Source organism: Cotesia glomerata, linkage group LG2 (assembly GCF_020080835.1).
Source record: "Cotesia glomerata isolate CgM1 linkage group LG2, MPM_Cglom_v2.3, whole genome shotgun sequence".
In the NCBI taxonomy this organism is placed as follows: domain Eukaryota; kingdom Metazoa; phylum Arthropoda; class Insecta; order Hymenoptera; family Braconidae; genus Cotesia; species Cotesia glomerata.
The window spans coordinates 6,888,085-6,903,959 of record NC_058159.1 but is presented as its reverse complement, the minus strand read 5'-3'; the positions used below and the strand labels follow the sequence as shown (position 1 = coordinate 6,903,959).

General features: G+C 32.9%; 4 protein-coding genes across 7 annotated transcripts; 2 read left to right on the top strand and 2 right to left on the bottom strand.

Annotated features, from left to right (window-relative positions):
* Positions 1-83: 83 nt before the first annotated feature.
* On the top strand, positions 84-1,886 carry LOC123258794 (eukaryotic translation initiation factor 2 subunit 1). The gene is made up of 4 exons (XM_044719008.1): positions 84-461; positions 526-757; positions 1,143-1,491; positions 1,559-1,886. Exons 1-4 carry the CDS (start codon positions 224-226, stop codon positions 1,742-1,744), a joined length of 1,005 nt encoding a protein of 334 aa, XP_044574943.1. The 5' UTR covers positions 84-223; the 3' UTR covers positions 1,745-1,886.
* On the bottom strand, positions 1,883-2,834 carry LOC123258795 (40S ribosomal protein S20). The gene is made up of 3 exons (XM_044719009.1): positions 2,693-2,834; positions 2,394-2,502; positions 1,883-2,187 (listed from the first exon to the last, which is right to left on the bottom strand). Exons 1-3 carry the CDS (start codon positions 2,693-2,695, stop codon positions 1,931-1,933), a joined length of 369 nt encoding a protein of 122 aa, XP_044574944.1. The 5' UTR covers positions 2,696-2,834; the 3' UTR covers positions 1,883-1,930.
* Positions 2,835-3,268: 434 nt separating this feature from the next.
* On the top strand, positions 3,269-10,121 carry LOC123258666 (sister chromatid cohesion protein PDS5 homolog B). Of its 4 annotated transcripts, none has more exons than XM_044718815.1 (8): positions 3,269-3,483; positions 3,885-4,036; positions 4,105-4,490; positions 4,568-4,775; positions 5,658-8,465; positions 9,490-9,525; positions 9,643-9,693; positions 9,764-10,121. In XM_044718815.1, the coding sequence occupies exons 2-8, from the start codon at positions 3,956-3,958 to the stop codon at positions 9,815-9,817; spliced, it is 3,624 nt and encodes a 1,207-aa protein (XP_044574750.1). In that variant the 5' UTR covers positions 3,269-3,483; positions 3,885-3,955; the 3' UTR covers positions 9,818-10,121. The 4 variants fall into 4 exon arrangements, with proteins under 4 accessions (XP_044574750.1, XP_044574751.1, XP_044574749.1 ...); XM_044718816.1 differs by having other exon boundaries at positions 3,269-3,496; XM_044718814.1 differs by having other exon boundaries at positions 3,269-3,618.
* Positions 10,122-10,981: 860 nt separating this feature from the next.
* Positions 10,982-15,207, bottom strand: LOC123259118 (probable ATP-dependent RNA helicase DDX27). The gene is made up of 4 exons (XM_044719382.1): positions 15,003-15,207; positions 12,795-14,763; positions 11,298-11,379; positions 10,982-11,228 (listed from the first exon to the last, which is right to left on the bottom strand). The coding sequence occupies exons 1-4, from the start codon at positions 15,093-15,095 to the stop codon at positions 11,078-11,080; spliced, it is 2,295 nt and encodes a 764-aa protein (XP_044575317.1). The 5' UTR covers positions 15,096-15,207; the 3' UTR covers positions 10,982-11,077.
* Between the last annotated feature and the right edge of the window lie 668 nt (positions 15,208-15,875).

Below are 15,875 nucleotides of genomic sequence, written 5' to 3'. Positions count from 1 at the left end.
CGACTGCAGAACTAAAAATTAAAAATTTCAACTAGATGGCACTACTGATTAATTCTGAAGTTTGGATGACGATAAAATCTCCGTCAGTGAGAGAAAAAGACAGAAATAAAAGTAACAGACACGGGGCACGGGTAACGTTTTAACCTAACCTGAAGATAAGAACTGAAAGTACCGCATTAAATATTGAGTAGTTGTATATTTATTAAATTAAATAAATAACAAAATGCCGCTGTCGTGTCGATTTTATAAACAAAAGTATCCGGAGGTGGAAGATGTGGTGATGGTGAATGTGAGGAGCATCGCCGAGATGGGTGCTTATGTCCACTTGTTGGAGTATAATAATATTGAAGGCATGATCCTGTTGTCTGAGTTATCCAGGAGACGTATTAGATCTATCAATAAACTTATCAGAGTGGGAAAAACTGAACCGGTTGTTGTTATTCGTGTCGACAAGGAAAAAGGTACTTTATTTAATTATTTTATTATTTGGAGTTTGGATTAATTTATTTGTTTTTTTTTTCAAAGGTTACATTGACTTGAGTAAGCGACGAGTATCAACTGAAGATGTTGAAAAATGTACTGAGCGTTACGCAAAAGCTAAGGCCGTCAACTCGATCCTGAGACATGTTGCTGAATTATTGCACTACGAGAACGATGAGCAGCTAGAAGAACTCTACCAGAAGACTGCTTGGTATTTTGAGGAAAAGTACAAGAAGCAAAAAGCTTCGGCTTATGATTTTTTTAAGCAAGCTGTATTGTAAGTTTCTTTTTATTAAAATTAAAATTAAGTTAGTCGACATCTAGAAATTTTTAGAATTTTTTTCAATGAAGAAATTATTAAAAAAAAAAAATTCAATTGTAAAAAATTAAAAAAATTACACGTGTAATTTTTTAAAAATATTTTTTAGTTCTAATTTACATGATTTAAAAAAAATTAAAAAGGTCGGCTAACTTTAGTATTATTTTACTTTTAATTATTTATAGAATTAAATGTTTATGATAATTGAATTATATTGAAAAAAATTCCAGAAGTAGAAAGTTAAAATAATTATAAGTGCAAATTTTTTAAAATATTTTAATTAAAAAAATTGTCAGATGCTTGCTAATTTTAGTATTATTATTGAATGAGTAATTATTTTCAGAGATCCATCAATTTTAGCAGAATGTGGATTGGATGAAAACACAAAAACTGTGTTACTGAACAATATTAAACGTAAATTAACATCACAAGCTGTTAAAATTCGCGCTGACGTCGAGGTCGCGTGCTACGGATACGAAGGTATCGACGCTGTAAAAGCTGCACTGAAAGCTGGACTCGCGTTATCCACTGAAGAACTTCCTATTAAAATAAATTTGATCGCTCCACCCTTGTACGTAATGACAACATCAACGCCTGAAAAATCTGACGGTTTAAAGGCGCTCAATGACGCGATTGAAGTTATTAAAGAGAAAATAATATCCATGGGAGGTGTATTCAATGTCCAGATGGCGGTAAGTTCTTTTATTTAACTGAATAAAAATTATTTGATTATTAATTAATAAAATTTTATTTTAACAGCCTAAGGTCGTAACAGCAACGGATGAGGCGGAATTGATGCGACAAATGGAACGAGCTGAAATGGAGAACGCCGAAATTGCCGGAGATGACGACGAGGAAGACGTCGAAGGCATGGGAGACTTCAGTGGTGGCGAAGACGAAGGTGAAGATAACAAAGATCAAGAAGATTCTCAAGACGAAGATTGAGAATTGTGCTAAAGCCATTAATTACAACTTCCGTTATCCCTTTAAAATACCTAATTCTATACCACTAATTAATTATTAATTACCAATTGATAATTGCGAATAATTTTGTAAGGAGTTTTATTAATAAATCGTAATCAATTTATCTGATGGTTTTTTTTATTTAAAACAATTATTTGTACAAATTGTTTAATCGTTGGCAATGGTAACCTCAACCTCTACACCAGGCTCGATGGAGATGCTAGTGATTTGCTTGACGATCTCGGACGGCGAGTAAAGGTCAATTACACGCTTGTGGATTCGCATTTGGAAGCGATCCCAGGTCTTAGAACCTTCTCCACAAGGTGTTTTACGGGTCGTAATTCTCAGAGTCTTCGTAGGCATACGAACCGGTCCTTTGACCTTCAACTTTTGCTTCTTAGCACCGCTGATCAATTCGGAACATACTGCAATACAAATTAATAATGATATTTAAGTTAGCAATCACTTGAAAATTTTTTTTTAACAAAAAAAATTGCATTTCTTATTTTTTAAAATTATTACATGTCAATTTTTTTTATATAAAATTATTAATTATATGTTAAATTAGTTTTCATAAATTAATAATTAATAATGTTAAGTTTTATATTTATTGTTGTTACAAATTACTAACCTTTTTCAAGAGAACGGACGTTCCTTGATGTCAAAGTAATACGAATACGGTGAACTGGAGCAACTTCCTGTCCCGGTTTTTCGGGGTTGTCGGTTTTTAAACTTGCTTGCTAAAAATATCATAAGTTAATTAATGCAATAATTATTATTAATTTTAGTGTTAAATAATATATGATTGTTAGGAAAATGTCCGCGTGGTTAACCTAACCTAGTCGCATTTATTTTATCAATATTAAAAATAAAAATTTGCATTAAAAAATATCCTTAGATAATAAAAAACAAACAATTGTAATTAATTACCATTTTTGATTGTTAATTCTGGTCGAGTTAATCAATTTATATGATTAAAAACTGATCAGCGCTGAACCAGTCTTCTTTTGAGCGCACGTGTCAACGTACAAGAGAGAAAGAGATTGCCGGAAGCTTTCTACATCAAAGCAAGGATCAAAGACACACTACCCAAACCATTTAACTGCAGTTAAATTTATAATTCTCACCCGCCAATAATTAATTTTCTTCAATTCCGCCATTACTTTGCGGTAATTGAAAATTGAATTGTAAAAAATTTTAACAATTTAATTTTTTTAACAATTAATAAATACATTTAATTAAAATAATAAATTATTTGAAATAAATAGTAAATATTTTGACTACTGGCATGAAAAAGTCGGACGTCTATGTGGCAATTATTTATTTGAATAATTTTTGGTAAAAATAAATTTTTACATTCTTGACAGCTGTATCAACCAGGTAGTGAAAGAAAAATAAAATTAAAAAAAAAAATAGTAATTAGTAAAAAATAAAATTATAAATTATTCGCGGTAAATATTATCTTTGTTCTTTTCTGTCCTAGTTGGTAAAATGATGCACCGCCAACTTCAGAGCGTAGAGTAATCACAGAGCTCGCGTCGTTGTTAAATTCACGGTTAACCGTTCATCATAATCATAAACCACAGATCTGTAGCTGGTTTTATAAAATAATAAGGAAAAATTTTTTAGCCGAACTGTAAGATGCTAAATTCATATAAATTTTGGGCATTATCACAGCAAAGCCGTGTTGTTGATATATAAATGGCTAATTATTGTTAATAGTAAGTGACTTAAGTGATATAAAAGTAAAAAAAAAAATAACTCGTGTTGTATACGACAGATTATATATTTGCTTTATATTGATACTTTTTTTCAACAAGAATCATAGACCGTGCGGTGTCTATGCATAACTTAAGGTACTAATATTATTTATATCTTATTTATAAATAATTAATTTCTGTTATTTGTCGTCAATGCCTCGAATTATTTATTTATATAAAGTCAAATTATTAATTTGTTTACGTTATAAGTTTGTATACGTGTGCGTAGTGAGACATAACCTCAAATACTTGGTTCAATGCTTTCAATTAAAATATAACAACGTTTTATTTTGTTTACTTTTTTAATTTATTCAAACAAAAAATAAAAAAAAAAAAACTAATTATTTTATTTTTATTTTCAGAATTTGGACGGTGTTCTAAATCACTAGTGGTCTTGATTAGATAATAATAAGGTAATAAACCAGCAGACACAATGTCAGAGATAGTTTATCCATCGGCTTGTAGGCCAGTTACTGAAGATTTAGGTGCTGATGAATTAATTAGACGATTAAAGGTAGTAATTTTTATTTAAATATCAATTTAATAAAAAACATAATTTAAATGACGTACGGTTTATTTTAGACACTTGCTCACACTCTACAAGCGATGGGCCAGGATGAGGGGGCGTACCAGCAGTACATTCCTCTTGCTCTCCACTTGGCCGACGAATACTTCCTTCAGCACCCGAGCAAAGACGTCCAATTGTTAATTGCATGCTGCATAGCTGACGTTCTGAGAGTTTACGCGCCAGAAGCGCCGTACAAAGATGCTGATCAAGTCAAGGGAATTTTCTTGTTCCTGATCAAGCAGCTAGCCGGTCTCAAGGACCCAAAAGACCCCGCGTTCAAGAGATACTTTTATTTGTTAGAAAATTTGGCGTACGTCAAATCTTTCAACATGTGCTTTGAGTTGGAGGACTGCCAGGAAATATTTTGCACACTCTTCTCTCTTATGTTTCGAATAGTGAAGTGAGTATAGTTTTTATTTACTTTTTTTTTTTTTTTATTAAATTTTACAAACTTTATTTTATTTTTTTACTTTGCAGTGACGAGCATTCTGGTAAAGTTAAGAGTTTCATGCTAGAAGTCCTTTGTCCATTGATCACAGAGTCTGACACCGTCAGTAATGAGCTACTGGATATTATTCTTATAAATGTTGTCGAGCCAAATAAAACACAGAAGAAAAATGCCTATTGTCTTGCTAAAGAATTGATTATTAAGTGTAGCGAGACATTAGAACCATATATACAAGCGGTAATAATTTATATTAATCTATATTATTAAGAGAATAAGAATAATTTTGTGTCCAGGGTAGTCATATAATAAAATCGATTTTTTTAGTGAAATTTAGTATCATTGCAAAGGTTTTGACTTGAATTTGTGCTTTCTCAAGGTTTCATATCATTCCCAGCGATAGTTAATTAAAATGATAAATATTGAAGCTGAATTTAAAAATGCTCTATCTCTAGCTACATAATTAAGAAATGACCTTGTAACTTGTGAAATATTGAAATTTTTAAAGATATAAGCTCACCCCGATATTACACTCATCGAGACCTTTCATTTGAGTACCCACATCAATTTTTCATATATTTATATATGAAAAATATATCAAAATGCATATGAGTATTCCAATGAAAGCTCTTGATGAGCGTAATGTCAGGATGAGCTTATATCTTTAAAAATGTCAATAGTTAAGGAAGTACAATGCAATTTAACAATAGTCATTTTTTAATTAAGCAAAATTTTATTTATTTATAGTTCACAATTCTCGGCAGTCACATAATGACTACAGATTGCTAGTATATATATATATATATATATATATATATATATATATATATATATATATATATATATATATATATATATATATATATATATATATATATATTTTTTTTTTTTTTTTTTTTAATTAACTTGTCAAAAATAATATGGAAATCAAGTTAGCCGATATCTAAAAATTTTTTATTAAAAAAATTATTAAAAAAAAATTTAATTTGTAAAAAACTATAAGTGTAATTTTTTAAAAATATTTTTTTAGTTCTAATTTAATAAATTAAGTAAAATAAAAAATTTCGGTTAACTTTATTATTATAAAAATAATAATATATCTATAAATTTTTTCTGTTGTAGTTTTTCAACCACGTGTTAATCCTCGGCAAAGAAGAAAAAGAATTGCAGATATGTAAAAAAGTATACGACTTAATCTACGAGTTGAATCATATCTGTCCAGCAGTCCTGATCTCAGTTCTTCCACAACTGGAATGTAAATTAAAATCATCATCTGAAACAGAGCGTCTGAATGCAGTAGCACTTTTGGCGCGTATGTTCTCAGAAAAAGGTTCTCAATTAGCGTCTCAACATACGTCACTGTGGCGCGCGTTTTTGGGAAGATTTAATGACATAAGCGTTGCTATTAGAATAAAATGCGTCCAATACTCAATGCACTTTCTTTTAAATCACCCAGAGTTGCGTAAAGACATAACAGAGACTCTGAAACTTCGGCAGCACGATGCTGATGAAAACGTGAGGTACGAAGTGGTGATGGCGATTGTGTCAACAGCTAAACGAGACTTTGAAGTTGTTTCTGACAGTGAAGACCTGCTCGAGTTTGTAAAAGAAAGAACTTTGGACAAAAAGTTCAAGATCAGGAAAGAAGCGATGTCTGGACTTGCGATGATCTACCGAAAACATTTAAATGACGCTGACGTTCCTCAAGCTACTAAAAAAGCAGTTACTTGGATAAAGGATAAAATTTTACACGGCTACTACATGACCGGGATGGAGGACAGATTGTTAGTCGAAAGACTTTTGAACACTTGCCTTGTACCTTATCAGCTTCCTGCAGAAGAAAGGATGAAGAAGCTGTACCATCTTCTGGGTACAATTGACGACCACGCGTCCAAGGCTTTTGTAGAATTGCAAAAGCACCAGCTTGCCGTACGAAGAGCCGTCGGAGAGTGGCTAGAGATTGTGAAGAAAGCGGACGCGAGCAATGAGTTGATGACCAAAATCCTCCAGATATCCCGTTTTCTTCCAGACCCCATGAAAGCCATGGAGTTTTTACAAAAATTCAGTGCTCACATGAAGAAAGATCCGATGCTTCTGCAAGGTATGGAAACTATTGTCCGACCCAATGTCTCTTGCAAAGAGTGCACTGAGACAATAACGACAGTTTTGAAGAAACTCGGACAGCCAGTGATGACGAATCTCTACTACAACACCATAAAAATGCTGTTGGAACGTGTAAGCTCGGTTACTATTGATGAAGAGGCCATCAGAATACTTATCGGATACGTCGAGGACTGTCTGAAAGGCGGCAATACTATCGAAGAGATCGGTTTGAACCCAAATAACGCTGGTGAAAAAGGCTTGAGGCTTCTCATGATACTCTCTTTTGTATTTGGCCCTCATTTTCTGCACAACGACATCCTGAAGCAGCTCATTGACTTGCTTGCTCTGGAGGATGAAATGGTCGGGGCTCTTGTTTTGTCAATTTTCACTTTTCTAGGAAAATACCGACCTCTCCATGAGGTAGCGTCGGATATTATGAACATAATGGTCCCGATGTGCAAAAATTTTGCACTGACTGGCACTCCGAAGCAAGCCAAACAGGCAATCCGCTGTCTGTTTGTAAACATGACAAATATTCATGACACAATATTCCCGGAAATAATTGAAAGAATTAAGACGACTCTTATACCGACTTCAGACCACTACAGAACGTCGATAGTAACTCTGGGACACATTGCGTACAATCTCCCGGAAAAATATCATGTACAAATAAAAAATATGGTCTCGAGAAAAATAGTTAAGGAGCTGTTGGTGAAGGAGAACAGCGAGTCGACTGCCAACTCTATTGAAGGCGACTGGTGTCCGGAAGATCAGCTACCAGAAGAAACGCGTTGTCGGTTAGAGGGATTGAAGTGCATGGCTCGTTGGCTTTTGGGCCTGAAGACCGACAATTTGTCAGCTCAAAAAACTTTTAGAATGTTAAATGCGTTTGTCGTTAATAAGGGTGATTTATTGCAGCAAGGACGACTGAGTCGTGCGGAGATGAGCTGGCTGAGACTCCAGGCTGGATGCTCGATGCTCAAAATCTGTGAACAAAAAGGTGTTGGTGATCAGTTTACAGCGGAGCAGTTTTACAATTTGTCCCAGCTGATGACGGACGATGTTAAGGAAGTAAGAGAAGCGTTTAGTGTGAAGCTGCACCGCGGTCTCGGCACGGGAATCCCCAACAAGTGTCTGCCGTTAGACTTCATGGGGTACTACGCGCTTGCCGGCAAAGAGCAGGACAAAAAGCTTAAATATCTGCTCAAGTCCCACATGCAGACGGACATCAGCCGTCGGAGGGACTACGTCAAGGCCTTGTCCATGGGGACTGGAGAACGTGCTATGGGACAGCTACCACACATCCTCCCGGATTATATGCTGGTGTTTGCGGTCCCGGTGCTGGCTCACGACCCGGAATTCACTGACCACTTGGACGTCAGTCAGCTCAAGACCATCCAGTCGTGTCTCTGGTTCATCTTGGAGCCTCTCATCACCAAAAATGAGTACTACTGTTACGGGTTCTACAAGAACTTGATCGAACGTATGAAAGCTCACAAAGACGCGCTGAAACCTGAAGACCATTATATGAACTGCAAGCTTTGGACGGTCTGTGATCTTGCGATGAATGTTATTTATACCAAGACGACCAATTTTGATATGAAGGAGTTCCCCAGCGAAAGCCGCATCCCGACGATGTACTTCAAGAGGTCCGATGATCTCATGTCCAATGTCGCTGTCAGCTACTTGCCTTCTGAGATGCAAATTGATATGACAAGTCCCAAGGGGAAAAATACACTTCTTAATTTTGTTAATGACAAACCTGGCAGAAGGGCCAAGGGCAAACAGAAAGAAGTTGGAATCGGACCTAATGAAACTGATGCTCGAGTAAGTTCTTTTTAAATATTTTAGTTTTTATTATTTAGCGTCGAGATTTTTCCCGTTAATTCAAAATACTTGTTTATAATTGATGGTTCAAATTTTTGATATTGTGGCTTAAATATTGGTCCTATGAAAAATTTTTTTTTTAAATATAAAATATCTCCGTAATACGTTCGGAAACCTACTTTTTTAATGTTTTAATCAAAAGCTTATTATTTTTACAATCAAATTCAATGAAAATAAATTTTTTTTCAAAGTCGTTAATTGCCTTAAATTCTTAACCAAATACACGGCTGGTTCAAATCTAATTATTTCATTAAATATCCCGGAAACTTACTGTTTTTTAATTTTTTATTGATTATTAGGCTACGTAGATTAAATTTACAAATTTTCAGGAAGTTTTAAAAGTTTTATTACAAGGAAAGAACAAGATGACACTGAATATCATCCCAGATTATACTCAGTGATATCTGTGGTGAAAAAAATTTCAGATAGTAGCTAAAAAAATCCAGATTATACTGCGTGATATCTGGATTATACTAGCTACTATCTGAAATTTTTTTTACTCAGTATAATCTGGAATGATATCTTGTGTCATTTTGTTTTTCCGTGTACTTCGCGTGGATCTTCTTGATTTTATAAAAAAATTGTCTCTTATGTTTTTTTCTTAAGATCAATAATTTCACGGTAATTTAAAAAATAAGATTCATAATTATCGAAAAATTTTAAACTTTCATTATGAATCTTAATTTTTGAGTTACAGCAAAAATAATGGTTGTTTTTTTAAATCATAAGTAACATTTTTTTTTATAAAATTTAATTTTGAACAATTTTTGTTCATAAATTTTTTTATAAAACCAATATTTTTGCCGTAATGTCAAAAATTTGAACCATTTATTTTGAAATTGCAACATAAATTTTGTCCCTACTTATTATAATTGACAATTAATTGCTGATGGTGGGTTTAAATAATATTTTATGGAATGTAAGCTTGAAAATTTTTTAAATTATTACGAAATTAATTTTCAAGCTGCATATTGGAGAAATGGAATGTATTGATGCACAGGTAACAGTTAACAGTTAATAAAGTGATTTTTAATAATATTTATTGTTACAGTAGATAGGCTGATTAGTACTCGGGTTTTTTTTTAAATATGAAATTGATTTATTAATTTTATTTTAGCCTGCTGAAGCGTCAGAAACTAGAATTCAACTGCCTGGCATGGAAGAAGAGGTAAAATAATTTACTTTAATTTTAATTGAGATTTTTATTGTGAAATTAATGAAATATTTATTGGTTACAGATCAGTGAACCACCAGCGAAAAGGGCAAGAGAATCAGATAAAAATAGTAAATAATTGTATGAAATGTTGATGAGGAGAAAAGAAGAAAAAACAATTGGATTATAATGGGGATTAATTACTGTGAAATATCGCAGACCTAAAAAAAATAATAAGCACTTTATAAATTAGAAAACAGAATATTTTGGTTATGTACAACAATTAATATACCTAAGTCGTTCGCGTATTCTTAGATTGTAAGCTGTTGAGGATACATTCAATCTTGATCAATCGATAATATATCATAATATTATTTTTATTATTTGTCTTGTATTTTTTTTTTTTATTGTTTATATTAAAGTTTGATCATAGATAAGATTGACATTTGCTGGCTAATTTGATGAGTGATTGCGATTATGGTTTTATTAATTAAGTAAATATTTAAAATAAAAAATATAACAAAGTAAAAACTACTGTCGCTGTCGCTTAAGAAAAAAAATACATTTTCATTCATTACATCATAAAATAATAAGTAGTTTTAACGTACCCTTGATTTTCTACTGTCTATCAATGTTAAGAGAACTCTAGTATATTCATTTTATTTTGTCATTTTATATATTTAACTAAAAAAAAAATATTTTTAAAATTATTTCATCACATTACTATTGTTTTTGTAATAATTATTATAAAAAAAAAAAAGTATATATAAATATAAATGTCAAATTAATATTTATCTTGATGATAAATTTTATTTAATGATTTGTTTTTCTGAAGAAATATGGGTAATTTTTAAATTGCGTATTTTTTTATTACGTTAATTCTCTCTTGTCTAAAATGTTATTTTTTTTATTACATATTAAATTAATTTAGCGATTCATTTATTGTACGTTATTAATTTCTCTATTTAAAAAAAAAAAAATTAGTTCTATGTAAAAAAAAAAAAAAATATTTCTGACCAAAATTGATTCAAGTTAAGATTTTTTAAAAAGAAACAATTTTATTTTATTTATAAAAAAAAATAAAAACGTCTTTTTAAATATAAATAGGTATTGTATGCATATATATATATATATATATATATATATATATATATATATATATATATATATATATATATATATATATATATATGAATATGAAATATTGAATTAATGAGAGAATTTGATAACTGTGTGAATGGACTTGACGATTGACTTTAGTCGTCATATAATAAAACTTAATAAATGAAATAAAACAATAACAAACAGTAAAAAAAAATTTTTAATTACGAATATAAAGACATTATATTTATCTTGATAATTAAATTTTAATTTACATTCAATTGGTATTTTATCTATTCTATCGTTTCGATTTTGGTCCCTTTCCAGGACTTTTTTTATTAAACGCTGGTTTCTTCCCACCCATCGGTTTCTTTCCTGGCATTGGTTTTTTCCCACCAGCTGATTTTCCTCTAACTTTTCCAAATGATTCTCTCTGTACCTTGTTCGCTCTGTAATTAAAAATTTTCTCAATAATTATATTCCAAACTTAATAAAAAATAAATTATTCAACAACTTACTCATAACGTAGCCGTTTAACACCTTTCTTACTCGTATCCGTGAGATCAGTAGTAAATGACGACCTCGATCGTTTTTTAGCTCCTGCAATTATAAAAATTAATAAAAAAAATTAGAAAAACGGTTGACCCTAAAGGCCATCCCTGCAACTTCCCTCTAATTCCATACTTAAGCGCTCAAAATTGTACTTATTGTGTTTTTGAACTCTTCGAGCTCAAAAATCTGATAGAAGTTTAATAAAACACTATTTTTTTGATTTTCAAACCGCAATAACTTTTGAATGAATGAACCGATTTCTACGCGGTTGGCTTTTTTAAGGCTTCTTTAAGCCTCATGAAGAATCTTCAAGTTTCAATTGATCGAATCAGAAATTTTGAAGTAATTCCGAAAAAAAACGTTTTTTGGTTTTCTTTCGACAATGATAACTCACGAACGAATCAACCGATTTTGACCGGGCTGGCGAAGATCGACGTGGTTTTTTGATGTTAAGACCTGATTAGTTTTTGGAATTAATCGGTATAGCCGTTTAACCCTTTAGAGTCAGAGGATCTTGAATCGTCTGCGCGTGAGAGTAGCGGGGAGAGCGCAAATCGGGTTGCAGTCAACTAGTCAGATTGACAACATTCCGAATTAATAAATTACTAGAACTTAGAAAGTAAATATAAAATATAATTTAAAAGAATTAATTTTACAAGTTTTAAAATTCCGAAAAATATAAACTTGAATAAAAAAAAAACTAAAGCTATATTAATCGAATCTTTTAAAGTCACAAAGTCTCAATAAATTAAAAAACATAACAACGAAAATTTTTACGCCAAAATGAATGAACAGACGAACACTCATTTAGCCGAAAAATGTGAATATATAGTTATTTGGATGAGTAATTTTCGATTGAATCATTATTCATATGGATGAGTATTCGGATGAATATACGTCGGAACGAACTTTTTTCGAAATTAAATTAATTTTAACTCTTGAGGAATATAAGATTTATGTTTACCTATATTCGATAGCTCGGTGTTTTATAATTTACAAAATTGTTTTTCGGCTGGTATTCTATTTAAGTTAATGTATTTTATAAACTTTGAATGTAGCGGAATTTTTAATTTTCTAAAGTTTTGATAATTCGGAATGCTGTCGATCTGACTGGTTGACCGCAACCCCGCAAATCCGTAGTAAGACCCAAGAGTGAGGTTTCAAGATCAGACTCTAAAGAGTTAAAAGTTATTCCAAAAAAACCACATTTGAAAAAAATTTTTTTTTGCAATCTATTTGAGATTTCTCAAAATCTACCGGTTGGAATCGGTCTAAATTGTATTTAAAATTCTAAGTTTGGTCAAGCCCATTCGAATGGCGCCAACCGCGATGAAATCGGTCGAGCCGTTCAAAAGTTATGAGAGGTTTACATACGGCTACACAAACATACACAAAATTTTCAATTTTCTTAGCGGGAAGTTAAAAACTCTAAATAATTTATCAATAAAAAATCCAATAATTACCCTGCTTATTTGGAGTATTCTCACTATGACCATCATGAACGGTCCGTATCTTCTTTAACTTGCCACTCTTCTTAGCCAGACGAGCTTGATAAGCGGCAACTTTCTCCAATTCTTTCATAGCCCTAGCTTCAGCAGGATCCAACTCCGGCTCTTTGGCCTTCTTCTTCTTGGGTTTATTATTCGCGACCAAATTGCTAGGTCCTTCTTTCTTCTCCTTCTGCTTGTTGACCTTCTCAGTCAACTTCAACTTGTCTTTCTCAAGCTTTCTCTCTTTGGCAGTCTGGAACCAGTTTCTCTTCGGCCCATCATCCTCTTCTTTGAGCAATTTTTCCACCCTGTTGGCCTGATTCTCAATCTTCGCGATTTCCTTTTCCGTCCTCTGCATCTCAAGAATCTTCTCTACATCTGGCTCCAGAGACTCCAATTTTTTGTTGTACTTCTCAACAATATCAGGCGCGATGATTCGATTTTTAACAGGATTCTTGGCATTTTTAATTATTTTCTTAACCAGCGTTCGCTCTTCCTCTCCAGCAAGCGACACGGAGACTCCCACACGGCCAGCTCGAGCAGTTCTGCCCACCCGGTGAATATAGTGCTCCAACGTCGCAGGCATCACAAAATTAATTACTGTTTTAATACCACTAATATCCAGACCTCTCGCAGCGACATCAGTAGCAACCAGGACGTCAACTTCAGCGTCCTTGAACTTTCTAAGATTTTCCAAACGTTGAGGCTGGGTGATGTTTCCATGCAACTCCCCAACCTGGATGCCCAGCAAGCCCAATAAAATGTGCAGTCTATGAGCTTGCTTTTTGGTCTGGACAAAAATTATCGTGTGGTCTCTGAAGGTCCTGCAGACCAGTGCAGCCAAGATAGCTTCGCGATCTTTCTCGCGTCCAGCACGAATTCTGATAAACTCTTGCCTCAAATTAAAAGCTACGTCGATGTTGCTGTCGACGAATACCTTGACAGGCCTGTTCAACGAAACAGCAGCCAGATCTTTGACCTTCTCCGTCATGGTAGCTGAGAAGAGCATCGTCTGGCGACTCCTTGAGCATTCTTTGACGATGCATCCCAATTGAGTCTCAAAATCTTCATTGAACATTCTGTCAGCTTCATCAATAATCAGCACTTCGATGCTGTTCAATGTGAAATTAGGCGTGTTTTGAATGTGATCAATAAGACGACCAGGTGAAGCGATAATAATATCGGGATTCTTCCTCAACGCTGCTTCCTGGGCTTTGATGTCAAGACCTCCTACCGCAAGACCTGCTTCTATGTTTGTAAACTGACAAAGTTGCTTGGTGACTTGGTATACTTGGACACCCAGCTCTCTGGTTGGTACCAGGACAACTACTCGAGTGATTGCTGGACCATCCGCGGGTTTGTACAGCAATCTTTCTAGAGTAGGCAGCATGTAAGCTGCTGTCTTACCGGTACCCGTAGCAGCACACCCACAAATATCACGACCCATCAGCGCCACCGGGATGGTCGCAGCTTGGATTGGAGTCGGCTGGACGTAATTCATTGTAGTGATTGCTTTTAGTAATGGACGAGATAGGTTCATCTGGTAGAAGGTCGCAGAATTGTCAGCGGTTGCTGTCTCTTCAAAGTCCATTATGTCGGCTTTCTCATTCTTCTTTTTTCCCTTGTGCTCTTTAGTTCTGAAAATGTCTTTTTTTAATTCGTCGTCGGATAAATAAATGTCTCCGTTGGTGTGATTGTCATTGTCGTTGGCGGCTTCGATGTCGCTGTCATCGTCGACTTTGATTGGCTTTTCTTCTATATTCTGCTCACGGCGAACACGTTTTATTTTGTCGTCCAGCTTGGACTTGGGTTTGCGTTTGATATATTTGTTCAAGTCGTTCCAGGTGTCTTTGTTGTACTCTGCAGCGTCACTTATGAACTGAAATTCGGTGTCAAAGTCTTTTTTCTTTTCGTCTATTACTTTTTCTCTGTGAGGTTGGACCTGTTTGTCATTAAATAAATTGAAATTAATTTAGTAAATATTTTTAATAATTTTATTACAAATAAATTATGGAAAAAAATTAGAAAAAATTTTTTTGTTCAATAAAATTAAAAAATTGTGAAGCGAAAAGTTTAAAATTATTTTATAACTACTCAATAGTTTTATGTAAAATAAAAATTTTAACTGATCAAAATGTGAATGATTGTTTAAAGTAAAGAAATTTTAATTAAATTACTCACGTCATCATCACCAAACTCTGAATTATCTGAAAAATCTTCTACTTCTTGATCTTCGGAAATAGATTTTATCAAATCATATTTTTCCTTCACCATGGTATATTATTTTAATTTTTTTTTTTTACAAATTTATTATATTGTTTATCTAAAATAAATAAAATTAGGTTACTTTAAAACACGTGTTTGGAGCAGCACATTATAAATACAATCAATCTATACACCACTGCAGACTATAGTAAATTTCAGTATATAATTATGACCGACAGGTGGAGCTGTTAATCCGCAAAATTGCAAAATTATTTCATCCACTAGAATTTAATTTGCGCGCGCAAGCCGCGCCTCATATTTATTTTCATGATATATTTATGTGTCGTTTATGTATATTACTAGAATTTGAATTTGCGCGCGCAAGCGCGCGCCTGACTATAGCATTTGCATATATTTTCATGCTTATGATATATTCGACCAATCACGTTACGAATAGTTTCATGCCACATACATTTCATCTCAATTTTATATTAGGATATTCGTTTTCAACCAATCAGAATGAGAATAAATATTTTCAACCAATCACATTACGAATAAATTGGTTTCACATACATTTCATCTCAATTTTATTATGGGATCACATTACGAATAAATTGGTTTCACATACATTTCATCTCAATTTTATTATGGGATATGGGATTTATAAATTAAATCAAACTTAGGGCCAGTTTTTGCAGTTTTTCAATCCGGGATAAAATTTTATCCGAGATAAAAGTACCGCCAATAAAATAAAAAAAAAAATAAATAATTCAGCGACGTGGTATTGCTCTCAATTAGTTCTCCATGAATTTGGTCGTTTATTTAAATAAAAATAAATAAATATATCAT

What these genes read in the sequence shown, in the direction of transcription:
- LOC123258794 (XM_044719008.1), top strand. Translation starts at nt 224, where the DNA reads ATGCCGCTGTCGTGTCGATTTTATAAACAAAAGTATCCGGAGGTGGAA. An exon ending in TCGTGTCGACAAGGAAAAAG is followed by an intron (nt 462 to 525) that starts GTACTTTATTTA and finishes TTTTTTTCAAAG; the next exon opens with GTTACATTGACTTGAGTAAG. An exon ending in TATTCAATGTCCAGATGGCG is followed by an intron (nt 1,492 to 1,558) that starts GTAAGTTCTTTT and finishes TTATTTTAACAG; the next exon opens with CCTAAGGTCGTAACAGCAAC.
- LOC123258795 (XM_044719009.1), bottom strand. An exon ending in CGTCCGTTCTCTTGAAAAAG is followed by an intron (nt 2,188 to 2,393) that starts GTTAGTAATTTG and finishes TTTGTATTGCAG; the next exon opens with TATGTTCCGAATTGATCAGC.
- LOC123258666 (XM_044718815.1), top strand. Translation starts at nt 3,956, where the DNA reads ATGTCAGAGATAGTTTATCCATCGGCTTGTAGGCCAGTTACTGAAGAT. An exon ending in CTTATGTTTCGAATAGTGAA is followed by an intron (nt 4,491 to 4,567) that starts GTGAGTATAGTT and finishes TTTACTTTGCAG; the next exon opens with TGACGAGCATTCTGGTAAAG. An exon ending in CTAATGAAACTGATGCTCGA is followed by an intron (nt 8,466 to 9,489) that starts GTAAGTTCTTTT and finishes TTAATTTTCAAG; the next exon opens with CTGCATATTGGAGAAATGGA.
- LOC123259118 (XM_044719382.1), bottom strand. Translation starts at nt 15,095, where the DNA reads ATGGTGAAGGAAAAATATGATTTGATAAAATCTATTTCCGAAGATCAA. An exon ending in GAATACTCCAAATAAGCAGG is followed by an intron (nt 11,380 to 12,794) that starts GTAATTATTGGA and finishes TTATAATTGCAG; the next exon opens with GAGCTAAAAAACGATCGAGG. An exon ending in GTTAAACGGCTACGTTATGA is followed by an intron (nt 11,229 to 11,297) that starts GTAAGTTGTTGA and finishes TTTTAATTACAG; the next exon opens with AGCGAACAAGGTACAGAGAG.